This window comes from Pelodiscus sinensis, chromosome 3 (genome assembly GCF_049634645.1).
Source record: "Pelodiscus sinensis isolate JC-2024 chromosome 3, ASM4963464v1, whole genome shotgun sequence".
Lineage (NCBI taxonomy): Eukaryota > Metazoa > Chordata > Testudines > Trionychidae > Pelodiscus > Pelodiscus sinensis.
Window position 1 is genome coordinate 108,396,232 of NC_134713.1, and position 17,312 is coordinate 108,413,543.

A 17,312-nucleotide genomic window follows, 5' to 3' on the forward strand; every position below is an offset into this window, starting at 1 on the left:
TCACTGAAATCAATAGAGTTGCATCAGTGTGAACCTGCAGTAACTTGCTTGTGTTCTATCAGACCTTGGTTTTTATATCTTGTTTGTATTTGAATGTATTTAAATATGTGTCCACTTGGTGGCATATGGTGCATACCTGATGCTCTTTGATGGTCTTTTCACTGCCCTCCCTGGATACCAGCTTGTTCTCTCTAGCAAGTTCAGATCTACATTCTTCCACTGTGCTTAGGAATTTGCTTTTCTCTACTTCAATCTTCAGATGGACCAAATGATATGGGGCTTCTGTCTGGAGATCCTATACTCCACGGGGTGGGGAGGTGCAAACAAACACAGGAAGAAAGCATGATTCTCATTCATTCAATGTAAGGCTGCTGAATGAGAATTATAGAACTTTTTAAAAAATTCAACAGAGATCACATGCATGCTATAAAACATGCAGAACAGTTTTTTTCAATATTCACATATGAAGGGAAACAATAGAATTAGATAGAATTATTAGTTGTATACTTAGATCTCAAGCTTTTTTGGGCAGGTACATTCTTTCACATTAGTATGTACAGTGCCTAGCAAAATGAGGTTCTGAGGGCTTGTAAGTGCTACATCCATAAAATAAATAAAGATAATAATATTGTGGTTATATTAACAACAGCCTTCCCCATTCCCACGGCACCTGATAAAATTCAATGGTAAAATTTAGGCCAAGCTGAATGCTTTTGAAAACCTCACTCTAGATATTTAGCTACCTAATGGCACATGCAAGATGGGCTCAAATGGAGAGTTTTGCACTTATCTAGATGTTGAATCTGAACATAGGCATATTCTTAGAGGACTATTTGCAAACTTGGCCCATAAAGTATAATAAAATTGTTCTGTCACTTATCAGTCTTTGCTCAGCCACTTTAGTCTTTGGCAGTAAGCACTGATTAAATTGAAAGGCTAATCTATTAACAATTAGGTTTATTAGTGTTCCTACAGTAGCTACAAGCAGTTCTGCTTCAGTGGGAGCATGAAAAGGCTAGGTGATATTATCGCCAGCACTAACAGTAACACCGGCACCATCTCTTATTTTGTTTACTCAACACTTCCCATTATAAAACTTGGTTTTCCGATGCCTGCAACTTTTACAAACTTTAACTCTTCTGGCTGAAATTTTCCACGTGAGACGTCGCTCTCAGATTAATGATTTAAAAAAAAATCAGCCAAAACAATTCAGCTATTTCCAAGAATGAGACTATGGAAAAGTCAGAGTCTGGGCACTGGAACTGAGAGTTGTGGGGGATGGGGAGAGGGAGGGAGGGAGGAAGGAGGGAAGGTTGGAACAGGTTTGGCAAGAAGACTGTGACTCCGGGATGTAAAACTGGGAGAAAGTAGATTCAGGATGGAAGATAAAGGTGGAGTTTGGATGAGGACCCTGGAGAGAGACTGAGCCCCTGACTGGGCAATGGGAAGAAGGTTGGGTGGAGCAGAGACACATCTAAAAAGCAGCTAGGCTTTAAGGGGAGAACTGAGACAAGTAAGTGGCTGGTGGGGAGACACAGAGAGTGGCGTTCAAGGAGGAGGGAGACAGACTGGGAACCCATGGTAAGTGGGAATGTGAGCAGGGGATGACTAAAGGCTGGGAGAAGAGAGCTACTCCAATGAGGAGTAGAGAGGGGGAAACTGGTATTGGCCAGGCAAGGAGACTCAAAGTAAAAAGCTAGGGAGAGAGAAGGAAATGACAGGTCAAGGAGACCAGATCATAGGCATGAGGGAGGGAGACTGCTATTGGTAATCCCGTGGAACAGATTACAACTGACTGGGAATGGAGACGGGGACTGAAATGAGAAACCTGAGGAGTGGAGACAGGATAGGTCAGAGGAGTGAGACTGCTGAGGAGCTAGGAGTTGGAAAGAGATAGGATTGGGACAAGAGAAGGGTGGAAGGGATGTAACAAAAGGTGTCATGCTAAGAAGGAATCAGGCAGAAGGGTCCCTGCCCTAGAGCACAAATCCCTTTCTAATCTGAAATGGAACCCAAGATTCCTGGGACTCCTCATTCCTGAGGAATGATGTCAGGAAATGTCTATGAAACCCACTGACAAAGTGTGTATTTCTTCCACCTGTTGTCCTGGCCCATATAGAGGATCAGTTACTCTATTAGCTCAAGCAACAGAGGGTTATGTGGAGGGATATAAAGGTTCCAACTCTGCTGCAGATCCATGGGTGTCAGCATGTTGCCAGATGATTGGATTTTTTCAGTTTGCTTTAGGACACCGCCCTCATTTGTTTCAGAACTGGAATGTGAGTTGGTAGGGGATCACAGGAGAACGGTGGGTCTCATCAGTTAGAGAGTTGAATTTGTGCCTGGAAAACTGTCCACCAAGTTTCTATATGATGGTGGGCAGCTCACTTACACTAAACTCTTCACAAGTGGTCACTGACAGAGTGGAGGCAATGGATGAGTGTTCTTATTACATCATCTGCCAGTACATGACAGCACTCAGGGAAGCTAATAATCCAACCAGCAAGCTGAATTCTGCAAGCACCAGCACAAAGAATCCCAGCAATGTCATCACCAACAACCTCAACATACAGACCGATGACTCGTATGTAATTGGACCAGCTCTACGTATCTTATAATTCAACATCGTGGGACTGATAGTAGCCAACAGTGTTCTTCCTCATCAATATTTTACATGCTGAATAAATACTAATTGCATGTTCCTAAATCTCAGGATGCCCAAATTGTGATCCTGGGGTTTGATTTGCAGCAGTGCTGGGTACTCAAAGGAGCAAATGAAGACAATGAGGATTGTGTTTGAGTATATAAAGATGCCAAAGCAGTATACTACTAAATAGTCTGAAAAATCAAGTCCTAGGTTTTTCAAATTGAGCAATGTGTTTGACTTAAATTCTTTTGTGCCTTAGTTCCCATTTTTTCTAATGGAGATATTCTTCTCACCTTACAGGTGTTTTGTGAAGATAAGCTTACTATTGTCTACGAAGCACTCAGATATCATAGTGGTGAGTGACACAAGAATGCCCAGGGAAGAAATTAATAATTCTGTCTCAGTCTGAATAGCGTACAATAACCAAGGCTTAAAGCCACACACTAAACCATGAGAGAAAAAAGAAAATATTGAAGAGCTATTATGTAAGTGAACACTGTCCAGTTTGTGTTCTGAATTACACAGGCATCCTCTAGAAAAAGTGGTATGTGACCATGTAATTAAATATTGCGTCATAATGCATATGCACAAGAGGGATTGCCCAAGGAAGTTTCATCTTGGCATTTCTGTTACTTTTTGAGTGCTCCACTTTGCAACTGTAATAATAATGTTTTAACAGTTTTGTGTAATTGTATTTACCTTTACAGGCCATTGCCTGTCTCTTTCTCTTTATAGGGAGAGGAAAGAGGAATAAAAAGGACAAGACGTTCACAGTTTACAATCACAACATATTGCGTGGGCACCTGGGACTCTTGAGCTATTCAGTTTACTAATTCTAGAGTTCTCATTTAAATACTAACTTTCCACTGCTTATGGAGTTTCCTAACTGCTTCCTGCAGGCTGTGTTGTTCTTGCTCAGGAAGGATGTCAGTAAGTTCATCACAAGCTTTCAGGAAGGCGTTAAGTACTCTCTGGTCCAACTGGCTGAAAAATTCCTGATATTGAAAGAAAAGGTTAGAAGTTAACTTGCTTAATGTTGTTGATATGGAAACAAGCAGGAATGAAGTTCAGAATTACATAGTCTATATCACACAAGTTCTCTTGCAACATGGCAAGTAGCTGCATTAAAAAGATTCAAGTTAAGAAATGGTACAATATGTAGCAGGAATTTTGAGCTATTCCTGAATAATTTTGAAGAGAATCAACTCCTCATATACATATTAGTAACTAAATAGAGTTGACAACTTATACACATAGGATTTTTTACTGAAACAGTGTTTTTAAAGAGCAATAAAAGTAAAAATATTTCTGGTTAGCTTATTTACTTAAACAGAACTCCTTTTTTTCCACAGTAGGTCCTTCTGAGCAGTCTAATATTGGATTCCATGTCGTTTATAAGATTAAATAAATTTGATACTACGGTAACATGTTTGTTGTTAAAATCTACATAGTGACTGCAATGACCTACTCACAGTATGTTTCCTGAGAAGTTCTTCAGGATTTCCCTTTTCTTCCAGGCAGCCATGGGCAATCTGTAGTACTTTCTCTAGTTCTGCCCTGGATTCCTCAAATTTTTTCATCAAACGACTATTTGCTTCAACATATTTTCTCCAGTCACCAGTTTTCTTGACCATATCCTACATTACAAGTGAAGAAAAATGGCCTTGTATTTTTCTCCATATTATTTTATGAATTATTATTTTTATTGACTATATCCATAGTCCCTCACTAAAATACTTCCTGCTGAAACTGTCTTTTGGGTCTGTGACGTTCACAGTTTCTCCTCCGGTACCTAAGAGCTCTAAACCATCACAAAAAATAAACACTCAAAAATATTTTCTATACCTTAACTAGCTCCACATCTCTTGCAGCAAGAAGCATGAAAATACCAACAATGGCAACAACCCTGCCCAACACAGACACTATAAAGAACAGTGGTTGTCAAACTTTTGAAGCTGAGCCTCCTACTTTGTGTTATAATTTTTGGTTGTGTCCCCATCCTAACCTAGGCTATGTCTAGACTGCAAGCATCTTTTGAAAGAGCCTCTTTCAAAAGAGAGCGTCTAGACTGCACGGAGAAATTTCGAAAAAGGGGCTTGCTTTTTCGAACGAAAGCATCCAGTGAGTCTGGATGCTCTCTTTCGAAGAAGCCCTATTTACATTGAAGAACGCCTTCTTTCGAAAGAGGAACTTTCGAAAGAAGGCGTTCTTCCTCGTAAATTGAGGTTTACCGCCATCGAAAGAAAAGCCGCGTTCTTTCGAATTAATTTCGAAAGAACGCGGCTTGAGTCTGGACGCAGGGGAAGTTTTTTCGAAAAAAGGCTACTTTTTTCAAAAAAAACCCTGAGTCTGGACACAGCCCTAGACAAAAACAGACATGCAAAAGTATGCTTCATAGCCTACTCATAAACCTAACTGAAACCTTAACACAATTTACTTAAATTACAAATGTACAGATACTTTATTGTGAAGGGTGGCCCTGTGTCTTGAGTGGACAGTTTTTTAAAAAAAACTGATAGTCTGAGGTTGTCCTCCACTTCCAGTCTCGGAAGGTCTTTCTTTAGCACTGCCAAAGCACAGAATCCATCCCAGAAGTCTACAAAACTCCACAAGTCCCCGAGTCTGATTCAGCTGGCCTAGTCCAACCACAGGTTCTTCTCTGCACAATAGACATACCCTAAAAGATTTTCAAAAATATACTAAGTAGTAACAAAAATACCTGAAAAGTAACCTGGATTTCTGTGACCTTCTTCTGAAGCATCAATGAATTGAAATGTTGTAACATCTTACTCGAAGCCACAAACTTCAAAATGCCCTGACTGTTTCTCTCAATCAGGGACAAGGCTTTCTTGCAGTTTTCTTGGTATGCTACCAAATCCTGAAAGAAAGAAACAAACAATTCTGTTCTGGCCAGGAACAAAGGTAGGAAAACTTCAGGAAAAAACCCAAGAGGGGCACTTTTGACTTTTTGACCATAAGAAAGTTCAAGTGGTCAAGAGCAGTTTAAACAAGACATTACAGAGAATATTGTAGATCCTGAAAACCCTTTCTAGAGGTGCTGAGACAAAGCCCCATGCACAGGAATTCATTCCTGAACAGCTCACAGTATAGGATCTGTATGGGGAGTTTTACAAAATGCAGGGGTCTTTTCTGGCTGTGTGATTTTGTCATTTACTCTTGATTTAGGTGTTATTTATATCTATACCCATGGTATCAACTGCGAAACAGATGACCCATTTATGCGGTGAATAGATAAAAGAGTGATAGCTTTCCACAGCTTGCTAAAATGTTTACACACATGGTCCTTACCTTCTAGCAATCCAATTATTGGAATTTAAATGACAACAAATTGTTAGAGAAGAGAATCAGTGATTACAACAACATGAATAAGAAAAAAAAACTATGAATTCTTAGAAGAGGAAAGCACAAGTGTGACCCTCTACTATTTAATGAACTAACTATTCCAGGATCTACTCAGCAGAAGTCAGCAGCTGCTATATATTCTCAGTTCCATGACTAGTAAATCCTTTTAGCAAAAATAAGCCATTTACTTCAATTATGATGTCAGAGCTATGGTAATCAAAAGGCCAGTGACTTTAGACTGATGAGTTCTCCTCAGTCTGCAGCCCTGACACGAGTTTCATTTGGTGTTTGTGCTCAGACAGGGATAAGATTTGTTCAGAAAAGTGAGGGAGTTTAGATCAAGGCTGGATCTCACATGCACAGTCGAGCTTAGCAGCCCAATATTATTTTTCTATCAAAGACATAGCTACAAGTCAGTGGTGGAGCACAGGCCTCCCTGACTAACCTGTGGCTTACTTCTTTATAGTCATTGCCATTATAACACTTTCTAATTGTTCTTTCAGATATTGCACTAACTCCATTATTTTCTTAACAACAGTATCTCCCTGTACTTGACTCTAATGCTACAGCCCTGGAACATTCCAGCCTTACATTAAAGATGTAAGAGGTCAACCTAAGATATTTTCTTTCAGATCCAATATGTCCTTCAAGGTAAATACCATTGTTGAACAGTGAATTCCTCTGAAAAGACACCGTGTCCTTGCAGGAAAGGCAGAAATTTAAGATTCCATTTCACTATTTCCGTCCCCCGCCCAAAGCTTCAAAGAAAACTCTTGTCAGAAATGTGGGAAACCCACCAAAATCCATGGACACCGATGGGAGTTCCTACACATTCGCAAGGAAATCCTAATCTTCACTGATGCTGTGTGCAATTGTGTGAGGGCCTGAACTAGTTTCCTTTGAAATCAAAGGAAAGTCTCCCACTGATTTCAGTGGGAAATGAATCAGGACCCATATGAAGAGAAATCCACTTTAGGTTTGTGGCGAAGTTGGTGGGCAGAGCTGAACTGTAGAGATGGCAACTGTATTCCAAAGAAAGTGTTTAAATAATATTAAAGGAAGGTAAGGAAATGGCCCCTCAAATAAGAATTGCTCCTCAATTCTCGCCAATCCAGAGTCATAACAATCTAATGTGTTGCATAAACGCACACAGAGAGCATCTTATATTTTCCACATAGGGTTTTGTGTTTTTTTTTTTAAACTTACCTGGTGGTTTTGCTTAAAAACATTAGGAGGTTGCATTTCAGGATCTCGGGCAGAAATTATTTCATTGACTTTCTCAAGAGACTCATAAAAATATGTAATTTGTTTTTCTAATTCTTCCAATGGAGACAACAACTGCTGAGCTTCGTAGAGTAGGACAGGACAATGCTCCTTAGTCTTTTGGTAACAAAGAAAAAAATCTCATTACAACAGAAAGTGAGTGAAATGCAACCATTCCTTGTACATTGCTTTTCATAAGCCCTTGTACATTGCTTTTCATAGATAAAAGGGGAATGGTGTGGAGGGGGAGAAGAGATTTTTCACATAAATAGTTTAGGTTTTCGCTCACATCCTTTTGAAATAAAGAGGATTAACATCAGAATGTAGTTTTGGCTTTATAAAAACTCATTGTGCGAAACAAACCATAAGCAGCCAATATTAGGCCTGGTTCAGATATGGGTCCTATTTTACGGAGTCCCCTGAGTTTTGGGTTTGGTGGGTATTTCACTAAATGCTTCCTATACGGCCCATCTTTAATCATAAGTCCAACAGTAAACATACTACACATCAGAAAAGGTATTCTAGGACCTTGCTTAGCTGTGCTTTGATCCCTGCCATAGTTGCAAGCATTTCATTGACTTCTTCTTGAGGAACTTCCTTTGTAACAAGCTGTGCTGTCCTTGTAATTATCTTGTACTGAGCTTCCATCACAGGCACCTTCTGTTTAATATCCTGCAACAAATATTTCAACAAGTACTGTTATGAATTCACATGGCACATCAGCTTGATCTCACAATAGTTGTAGGTGATAGATTCAGCTCCTATGGACATCAATGGGATGTTTTCCATTGACTTCTGTGAGCATTGGACGAGGTGCAGAATGTATTATATATATGCTAAACAAAGGAGCTCATCTCCAAAGCTCTGTCTTAAAGTTCAACATTCAACTCATCTGATGTGTGAATATTTGAGTTCAGAATATCTAGAGACATTCCTGCTTATTGCACTGGAAGTGTGTTCCAGAAATGTCACTAACACAGTGCAATTATTTAGATTACCTAAAACACAAAATGCACCAGTGTAGCATAAAAGTGTTTATAATGGTTATGTAAATAAATAATCTTCCAGTCCTCTCCTAAAATTAAATAGTTAAATCATTCTCTCTTTGTGGAAAGTGGGGGGGAGGAGGCGAGAGAGAAGATACTCACCTCCAAACCTTGGACAAACATCTTGACATTTAGAAAGGCCACTTCCACAGGCACAGAAAATTTTCCATTAGCACAATCAGCAAAGGTTGACAAGGTAGCAACCCCATCCAAGTATTCCTTCCTTATTCTGTCAAGTTCATCTGCTCGAGCATACTATGAAAAATGGAAAATAAAAGCACAGAGAACATGTCAAAATAATCAGTGCTGCTGCTTAAAGGAAATTAGATTAGGAGTAACTGTTTAATTTTTCTTCTATTTATGTTCAGCATGATTTGCTATAATATTTTAAGTTAAGGGCCCTGTAAGTGGTTGATTGTTTTTCACTTTTAATATTGATAACTAATGAACATGGTTTTATTTTTGGAAAAACCTGTTTACATACTTCACCTCCACCCAAATGGCACTCACTTACAGATGTTAACATTTGTATCGACTACATGATTAGTCATTAAGGAAAAATGCTCTGTTCCTGTTCACGCTCATCCAGGAAGTATTCTTACAGTGGTTCTGCAGTTTAAATGTAGAAGGAGCTGGGCGCAGCCTGGCTTCTATTGCATTTAAGCTGCAGAACCACAGCAGGGGTAGGTCTAGGACAGAGCTGGGACCACTGTGGCTTTGGCATTTTAAATGTAGTAAGAGCTGCTGAGGGGGTAGCTCATGAACCCGGCACAAGCTGGGACTGAACAATCCCAGCTTGCTGCATGGCTTTTGTTCCAGGTGCAGCAGCTCCTGCTTATGGCAGTCCAGGCTGGTAGCCTCCCCTACTGCCCCTCTCCCCACTGCTGCCTGTGACAGAGGCAAGAGCATGGAGGGGGGGCAGGCGGCACCAGGGAGATGGCATACAGAGGCAGCAAGGTGGGGAGAAACGAGTAGTTGAGTACTAGACTACTCACATCCCTAGCTCACTTCAGTACCACCCAGAAAGAAAACCCAAACACATTTTCAAGTTTGGATCACTTTGAAAATTCCTCCTTTCTTTTCCTGGTTTCTGAAGTGGGCCTAACTCACCAACTCACACCTTCAGACCTATCAGAAGCCTTTTATCCAGCCTGAGCACTAACTTTCTCTCAAATAGTGATAGGAAAATGCAATTAGACTGTGAGGATTCTCAGTTGCTGAAACCCTCTGTGTCTCTGGGGATTTGGTTTAATGAAATGGCAAACGGGGTAGTCTCTCCTCTAAGCAGGGGTGGCCCGTGAGCCTAGGCAGACTAGACGGTCGCCTAGGGAGCCGCCAGCCTGGGCACCCGATGATGATGTCACAGCCATTGATGGCCGTGCAGGCGAGGGCGCTAATTGCACCTTCCGCCTAGGGCGCCAGCTGCCGCAACCTGGCTCAGGCCACTGCTGTCTCTAAGGTCTGGTGCTATTCCCTTCACATTCTCTGCATTGTTGACAGCGTTTGACTGTGGAGCTATTCACAGCAGGAAATATGAATGCATCAGCAACTGCAGTTTAACCGAGGGAGAGACAACCAAACAAAACTGGGGAGTCTGAGAGAACTTAGGACAGAGAATAAAGTCGCGGAATTAGTTGATGGCTGGGAGGAAGGAAGAACTCAGGAACTGTTAGAGGATACAAAATAGAATCATAGGATATTAGAACTGGAAGGGACCTTGAGAGGTCACCAAATCCAATCCCCTGCCCTCATGGCAGGACCAAGCACCTTCTAGATCATCCCTGATGGATTCTTATCTAATCTGCTCTTGAATATCTCCAGTAATGGAGATTCCACAACCTCCCTAGGCAATTTATTCCAGTGTTTAACCACACTGACAGTTAGGAAGTTTTTCATAATGTCCAAAATTATCTTCCCTTGCTACAATTTACACCCATTGCTTCTTGTCCCATCCTCAGAGGCCAAGGAGAACAATTTTTCTCCCACCTCCTTGTAACACCATTTTAGATACTTGAAAACTGCTATCATGTCCCGTCAGTCTTTTTTTTCCCTAAATTAAACAAGCCTGATACTTTCAGTTGTTCCTCATAAGTCATGTTTTCTAGACCTTTAATCATTTTTGTTGCTCTTCTCTGGACCTTCTCCAATTTCTCCACATCTTTTCTTGAATTTGAACTTTTTCCTCATAAGTCATGTTTTCTAGACCTTTAATAATTTTTGTTGCTCTTCTCTGGACCTTCTCCAATTTCTCCACATCTTTTCTTGAATTTGAACTTCCAGAACTGGACACAATACTCCAACTGAGGCCTAATTAATGCAGAGTAGAGCAAAAGAATGAATTCTCATGTCTTGCTCACAACAAGATTGGGGATTGTTAATCAGCCTAGAATCATGTTTGCTTTTTTTGCAATAGTGTCACGCTCTTGATTCATATTTAGCTTATGGTCCACTATGACCCCTGAATACCTTTCTGCAGTACTCCCCCCTAGAGAGTCACTTCCTATTCTGTATATGTGAAACTGATTGTTCTTTCCTAAGTGGAGCACTTTGTATTTATTCTTATTAAACTTCATTCTATTTACCTCAGACTATTTCTCTACTTTATCCAGATCATTTTGAATTTTGACCCTTTTCTCCAAATCACTTGCAACCTCTCCTAGCTTTGTATCACCTGCAAACTTAACAAGCATACTCTCTATGCCATCATCTAAATTGTTGATGAAGATAATGAACAGAACCAGTCCCAAAAGAGACCCCTGAGGAACCCCACATGTTATGCCCTTCCAGCAATAACTACTCTCTGGGAATGGTTATCCAGCTAGTTATCAACAAACTAGGGAAATACTACCTAGGGGTACGTCTACACTACCCCGCTAATTCGAACTAGCGGGGTAATGTAGGCATACCGCACTTGCAAATGAAGCCCGGGATTTGAATTTCCCAAGCTTCATTTGCATAAGCGGGGAGCCGCCATTTTTAAAATCCCGCTGGTTCGAACCCCGTGCAGCGCGGCTACACGGAGCACGAACTAGGTAGTTCGAACTAGGCTTCCTAGTTCGAACTACCGTTACTCCTTGTGAAATGAGGAGTAACGGTAGTTTGAACTAGGAAGCCTAGTTCAAACTACCTAGTTCGTGCCCCGTGTAGCTGCGCTGCACGGGGTTCGAACCAGCGGGGTTTTAAAAATGGCGGCTCCCCGCTTATGCAAATGAAGCCCGGGAAATTCAAATCCCGGGCTTCATTTGCAAGTGCGGTATGCCTACATTACCCTCCTAGTTCGAACTAGGAGGGTAGTGTAGACATACCCTAAATGGGGTTACTATAAGGTGGATGCATAACTGGCTGGATAAAAATGTTGTGACAAGAATAGATGGGAAAGAATTGAATGATAGAGCGCTTAGAAGTTCGTGGAGAAGGATGGGGAACCGGAGTGCAGAGAAAGCCGCAAAATGTGCAGGAGAGCATTCAAACTTTGGGGATTAGGGTTTCCCAAGTAAACACTACCAATAACTAGCAAAATAATAAAGCTATGACTATGCTACAGGCAACAGTTTGCAAGATTTTAAAAATACGAGCCAAATGAGTATTTTATTTATTTGATTAATTGACAGCAATGGAAACACTCATGTTAGTAAAGAAAACAGGATTTGGGCTCAGGTAAAGAGACAAAAGTAATTAAAAAAATTCATTAGCCATATGATTATTTCAATCCAGTAATTTAAATGTATATATAAAACTGTCAAATACTTAGTGTAAGTTATATCCCACATCTTTCCTCATGGGCTATGTCTAGACTGGCCCCTTCTCCGGAAGAGGCATGCAAAGCAGGCAAGTCAGAATAGGGAAATCCGCAGGGGATTTAAATATCCCCCGCGGGATTTAAATAAACATGGCCGCCGCTTTTTTTCCGGCTTGGGAAAAAGCCGGAAAAGAGCGTCTAGACTGGAGCGATCCTCCGGAATAAAGCCCTTTCTCCTACTTTCAAGTAGGAATAAGAGATCCTCCGGAAAAGGGCTTTATTCCGGAGGATCGTGCCAATCTAGACGCTCTTTTCCGGCTTTTCCCCAAGCCGGAAAAAAAGCGGCGGCCATGTTTATTTAAATCCCGCGGGGGATATTTAAATCCCCCACGGATTTCCCTATTCTGACTTGCCTGCTTTGCATGCCTCTTCCGGAGAAGGGGCCAGTCTAGACGTAGCCATGCTGTTCTCAAGATAATGTTGATTTCCCAACTAGGTGAGTCTCTTTCCTGAAGCGAGTTTTTTTTGCTCTCAGTGCCTTGTAATAACAACAGTGATGTCAGCATAGCTTTAGTAATGGGATTGGTTGATTGATGTGTGCTGCCTCTACTGCTGATTAGCTTCAGCCCTATGACATGTGGGTGAAAGTCTCATTAAAAAAAGCGTTAGATGTATCCACTCAGACTAGGGCTAAATTTGGCTCTGTAGATTCTACCCATATAATTACTATTTTTTTAAAATAATTTTAATTTCTCAACAATAGAGAATATGCATTTTTTTTAAAAATCAAGGTCAAAGACTACAGAGATAAGCTGCAAACTATGTTTGGTGATGAACTTGAATAAAGTCATTTCTAGCCACGTTTCTAAAAGGGTATAAATTCAACCAATGATTCTGGTAGCATGCATTGATTTCTGATTTACATATTCTATATATTTAAATTAGACATGGCCCTTGGACTCCTAGTAAATTGTCCATGTAGGCTTTAGCATTGTGAATCTTAGGCAGCTTTGTTGTATTACAATGGAAATTTAAATACAAGAATCATAACAATACATACTTGCTTAACTTTCATAAACAACTCTCTCCATCTTCCATTTAGTAGCAGCAGCTGTTGTTTAAGATCTCTGGATATGGTCTCATCACAAGTTTCAATAAGGAAGTTACCAGCATCATTCATAGTTGTGTGCTGCTGGATCCAATGAGGTAAATGTCGGAAAAAATCCTAAACAAAATATAACCAACATACTGATGTCACTCTCTTAAGGTCTAGTACTGCATCTTGACAATATCTGTGACCAGAAGTAAATTATGTTACCTTCTGTTAGCAGCACAAGGGTGGCATTATACCAGTGTTTCTTAAACTGTGTTCCTTGGCACACCGGTGTGCCTCGAGGCAGTCAGAGGTGCGCCACAGAGAACAAGAGATTTCAAAATGGCCACCCTTAAAGGAGGCAGGCGACTTTTTTTTTTTTGCTCAACTTTTCCCCCACACTTTTTTCCTCAATAACTTTCCCCCCAACTTTTTTGTTTGGTTGGTTTTTGCTCAACAAAAAATCCTTGGTATTCCTCATAAAAAAAAAAATTGTTTGGTGTTCCTTGGACTTAAAAAGTTTAAGAAACACTGCACTGTACACTTATGTTCAGATTTTGTTTTAACACATATATGTAGATTATACATTCACACACAAAGATTATATCAAGGTTTCATTTCAAACACTATATACACAAACTACATATATCAGTTACCCGGGTGGTAAATTCCATTAATCATGTATTGGACTCTCTCATCTACCCATTTATCTACCAGTGACAAACTACCGTGACAACTTTTATAGGCATAATTTTTGTTCAAACATGAGAATGCTCCTTTGTTCCTCAACTCAAGGTACTTAGGGTATGTCTACACTAGAAAGTTAGTTCGAACTAACGGACGTTAGTTCGAACTAACTTTCCTAGGCGCTACACTAGCGCTCCGTTAGTTCGAACTTAATTCGAACTAACGGAGCGCTTAGTTCGAACTAGGTAAACCTCATTTTACGAGGACTAACGCCTAGTTCGAACTAGCTAGTTCGAACTAAGGGCTGTGTAGCCCTTTAGTTCGAACTAGTGGGAGGCTAAGGCTTCCCAGGTTTCCCTGGTGGCCACTCTGGCCAACACCAGGGAAACTCTATTGCCCCCCTCCCGGCCCCGGAGCCCTTAAAGGGCCACGGGCTGGCTACTCACTTTGTGCCAGTTGCAAGGCTGCAAGCACCCGTGCCTGCACAGCCTGCACCTGCCACAGGATGAGCCAGCCATCCGAGGGCTCCCAGCCCTCCACTGCTCCCCACGACCAGCCTGGCGGCTCCCGGGAGCCTGCCCGGGGGCGCAAAAGGCGGGCGCCCGCCTGGTCAAGTGCGGAGATCGTGGACCTCATCGAGGTTTGGGGGGAAGCCTCAAATGTCCACGATCTCCGCACTAGCCACCGGAACGCGGCCGTCTATGGACGCATGGCTGCCAGCCTGGCCGCCAGGGGCCACCAGCGCAGCCGGGAGCAGGTGCGCTGCAAGATTAAAGACTTGCGGCAGTCCTACTCCCGGGCCTGCCTGCCAGGGGCTGACCCGGAGGCCTGCCCCCACTTCCATGCCCTGGACCGCATCCTGGGGCCTCATGCCGTCCCTGCCCCCCGGGACGTGATTGACCCCGGGGCAGAGGGACCGCTCCTGGACACGGAGGAGGAGGAAGAGGGCTCTGAGAGCCAGGAGCCTGCCGCCAGCCTTCCCAGGACCCGGGACCCCCGAGGCACCCCACAGAGCCGCTCGCCTGCATCATCAGAGGCCGGGGAGGCGTCCACCTGTGAGTACCCTCGTGTTCCCCTTATGTGTACGGGGGGCTGGGGCGAGAGGGAGCCCCGGGACCGTGCGCCTGGGCCTTGCCCATCACAGAGCAGCAGCTGGGGATCCTGCAGGGGCCCTGGCCTTGCAGAGGGGAGATGGGTTTCACACACCTGGGCCCCTGGGGTAATTGACCGCTGGTCTTCTTGCACCACAGCTGCAGCACCGGGGCCTGCAGGGCGCACCACACCACCTGCAGCAGCCGCCCGCGCCCGGGCAAGCAGGACAGCCAGGAACCAGGAGGACTACCAGAGGCGGCATCTCCGGTTCCTGGACCGACAGCTCCGTCTCCAGGACCACTGGGTCCAGGAGGACCTCAGGCTGCGCCAGAGGAGTCTGGAGGCCCTGGAGGAGCAGGGACGTGCCCTGCGAGGCCACCTCCAGAGCCTGCTGGACCGCTTTCCATTTCCTCCTCCCCCTGCTCCCCCTCTTGCTCCCCCTGCTCCCCCTCTTGCTCCCCCTCTTGCTCCCCCTCTTGCTCCCCCTGCTCCCCCTGCTCCTCCTGCTTCCGCTCCTGCTTCCGCTCCTGCTTCCTCCACACCCCCTGTCCTCTCTGCCCCCCCCTCCACAACCATTCCCCACCGACGCCCCCGGACCCGCAGTGTGGCGAGACGGGAGAGGCACCCAGACTCCCACCCCTGAGCTTTCCTTTCCCTTCCTCCCTTCCCTCCCCTTCCCTTCCAGCTCCCTCGTCCCAGGTTTCCCCCTCCCTTCTCCCACCTTCATTCCTCCCTCCCCCACCCCAGTTCTCTGAAATAAACAGACGTTTTTGTTTGAAAAACAGGTGTCTTTATTGTACAGTAGATAGGGAGGGGAAAGGGGAAGGGGGGGGGGGTAGGGTGGAAGAAGGCCCCGGTGGGGCATGCAGGGAGAGGTCAGTCCTCCTCCTCCTCCACCTGGAAGCTCTCCCGCAGGGCTTCCCGGATCCGGATGGCCCCCCGCTGGGCTTCCCGGACGGCGGCGGTGCGGGGCTGACCGTAGTGTCCAGCCATGCGGTCAGCCTCAGCCATCCAGGCTGGCAAGAAAGCCTCCCCCTTCCGCTCACACAAATTGTGGAGCACACAACATGCCGCCACCACGGGAGGGATGTTGTGCTCGGCCAGGTCCAGACGGGTGAGGAGGCATCGAAAGCGGGCTTTCAGTCGCCCGAAGGCCCCCTCCACCACGATGCGGGCCCTGCTCAGCCTGTTATTGAAGGCCTGGCGGGAGGGATTGAGGTGCCCCGTGTAGGGCTTCATGAGCCACGGCTGCAGTGGGTAGGCGGCATCCCCCACCAGGCAGACGGGCATGTCCACATCCCCGACCCTGATGTGGCGGTCGGGGAAGAAGGTCCCGTCCTGCAGCCGCTGGCACACGGAGGAGTTCCGGTACACCCGGGCGTCGTGTGCTTTGCCGGACCAGCCCACATTTATGTCCGTGAACTGTCCCCGGTGGTCACACACGGCCTGCAGGATGACGGAGAAGTACCCCTTGCGGTTCACGTACCGGGACGCCTGGTGTTCCGGGGCACGGATGGGGATGTGCGTCCCGTCGATGGCCCCCCCGCAGTTGGGGAAGCCGAGGGCGCCGAATCCCCGGATGACGGCATCCGGGTCGGCGAGGCGGACCACCCTGCGGAGCAGCACCCGGTTGATGGCCTTGACCACCTGCGGAGAGAGACACAGCAAAGCGTCAATCAGTGGGGCGCCCGGGTGGCTGGGAGCATTCATGCCCTGGCAGTGCCCCGCGCCCCACTCCCGGAAGCAACCCCCCTGGCGGCGTGTAGTACGGCCGGGACAGCCCGACCCCTCCGGTGCGGGGCGCCTTCGCCTCCTCCCGCCCCCCCCTTTGTCCCTGGGGCGGCCCATCCCCTCCTCGCAGCCCCCCTCCCCCCCGGCTCGGTGGCTGACGAGCGCCGTACCTGCATGAGCACTGCTCCGACAGTGGATCTCCCCACGCCGAACTGGTTCCCGACGGATCGGTAGCTGTCCGGCGTGGAGAGCTTCCAGAGGGCGATGGCCACCCGCTTCTGGAGGGGGATGGCGGGCCTCATGCGAGTGTCCCTTCTTTGCAGGGCAGGGGCGAGCCACTCGCAGAGCTCCAGGAAGGTGTCCCTCCTCATCCTAAAGTTCTGGGTCCACTGTCGGTCGTCCCAGTGCTCCAGGACGATGCGGTCCCACCAGTCGCTGCTGGTGTCCAGACGCCAGATGCGGCGGGGCACGCCGGTGCCGGGGCGCCGCCGCGGCTCCTCCACGGCCCCCAGGGCGGCCAGGCGGAGAGGCAGGGGGCTGACGTTCCCCAGGTGGTGCCAGGCAGCCTCGAGCCATTGCTGGCAGGCTTGCAGCAGCAAGTCCAGAACGTGCACCAGAAGGTGCAGGGCGAGCCGTGGCTCCATGTTGCCA

The 17,312-nt window shown here is 45.4% G+C and overlaps 1 protein-coding gene across 12 annotated transcripts in view; it reads right to left on the bottom strand.

Moving 5' to 3' along the window:
- SYNE1 (spectrin repeat containing nuclear envelope protein 1) overlaps positions 1-17,312 on the bottom strand; it is a 488,224-nt gene that overhangs the window by 314,537 nt on the left and 156,375 nt on the right. For all 12 annotated transcript variants that reach the window (XM_075924456.1, XM_075924455.1, XM_075924462.1 and 9 more), the window contains 8 exons: positions 13,119-13,283; positions 8,422-8,574; positions 7,802-7,945; positions 7,217-7,390; positions 5,367-5,525; positions 4,120-4,284; positions 3,508-3,642; positions 137-295 (listed from right to left, as the gene is read on the bottom strand). In XM_075924456.1, coding sequence (XP_075780571.1) covers positions 137-295; positions 3,508-3,642; positions 4,120-4,284; positions 5,367-5,525; positions 7,217-7,390; positions 7,802-7,945; positions 8,422-8,574; positions 13,119-13,283 — 1,254 coding nt within the window. The remainder of the gene's footprint in view (positions 1-136; positions 296-3,507; positions 3,643-4,119; positions 4,285-5,366; positions 5,526-7,216; positions 7,391-7,801; positions 7,946-8,421; positions 8,575-13,118; positions 13,284-17,312) is intronic.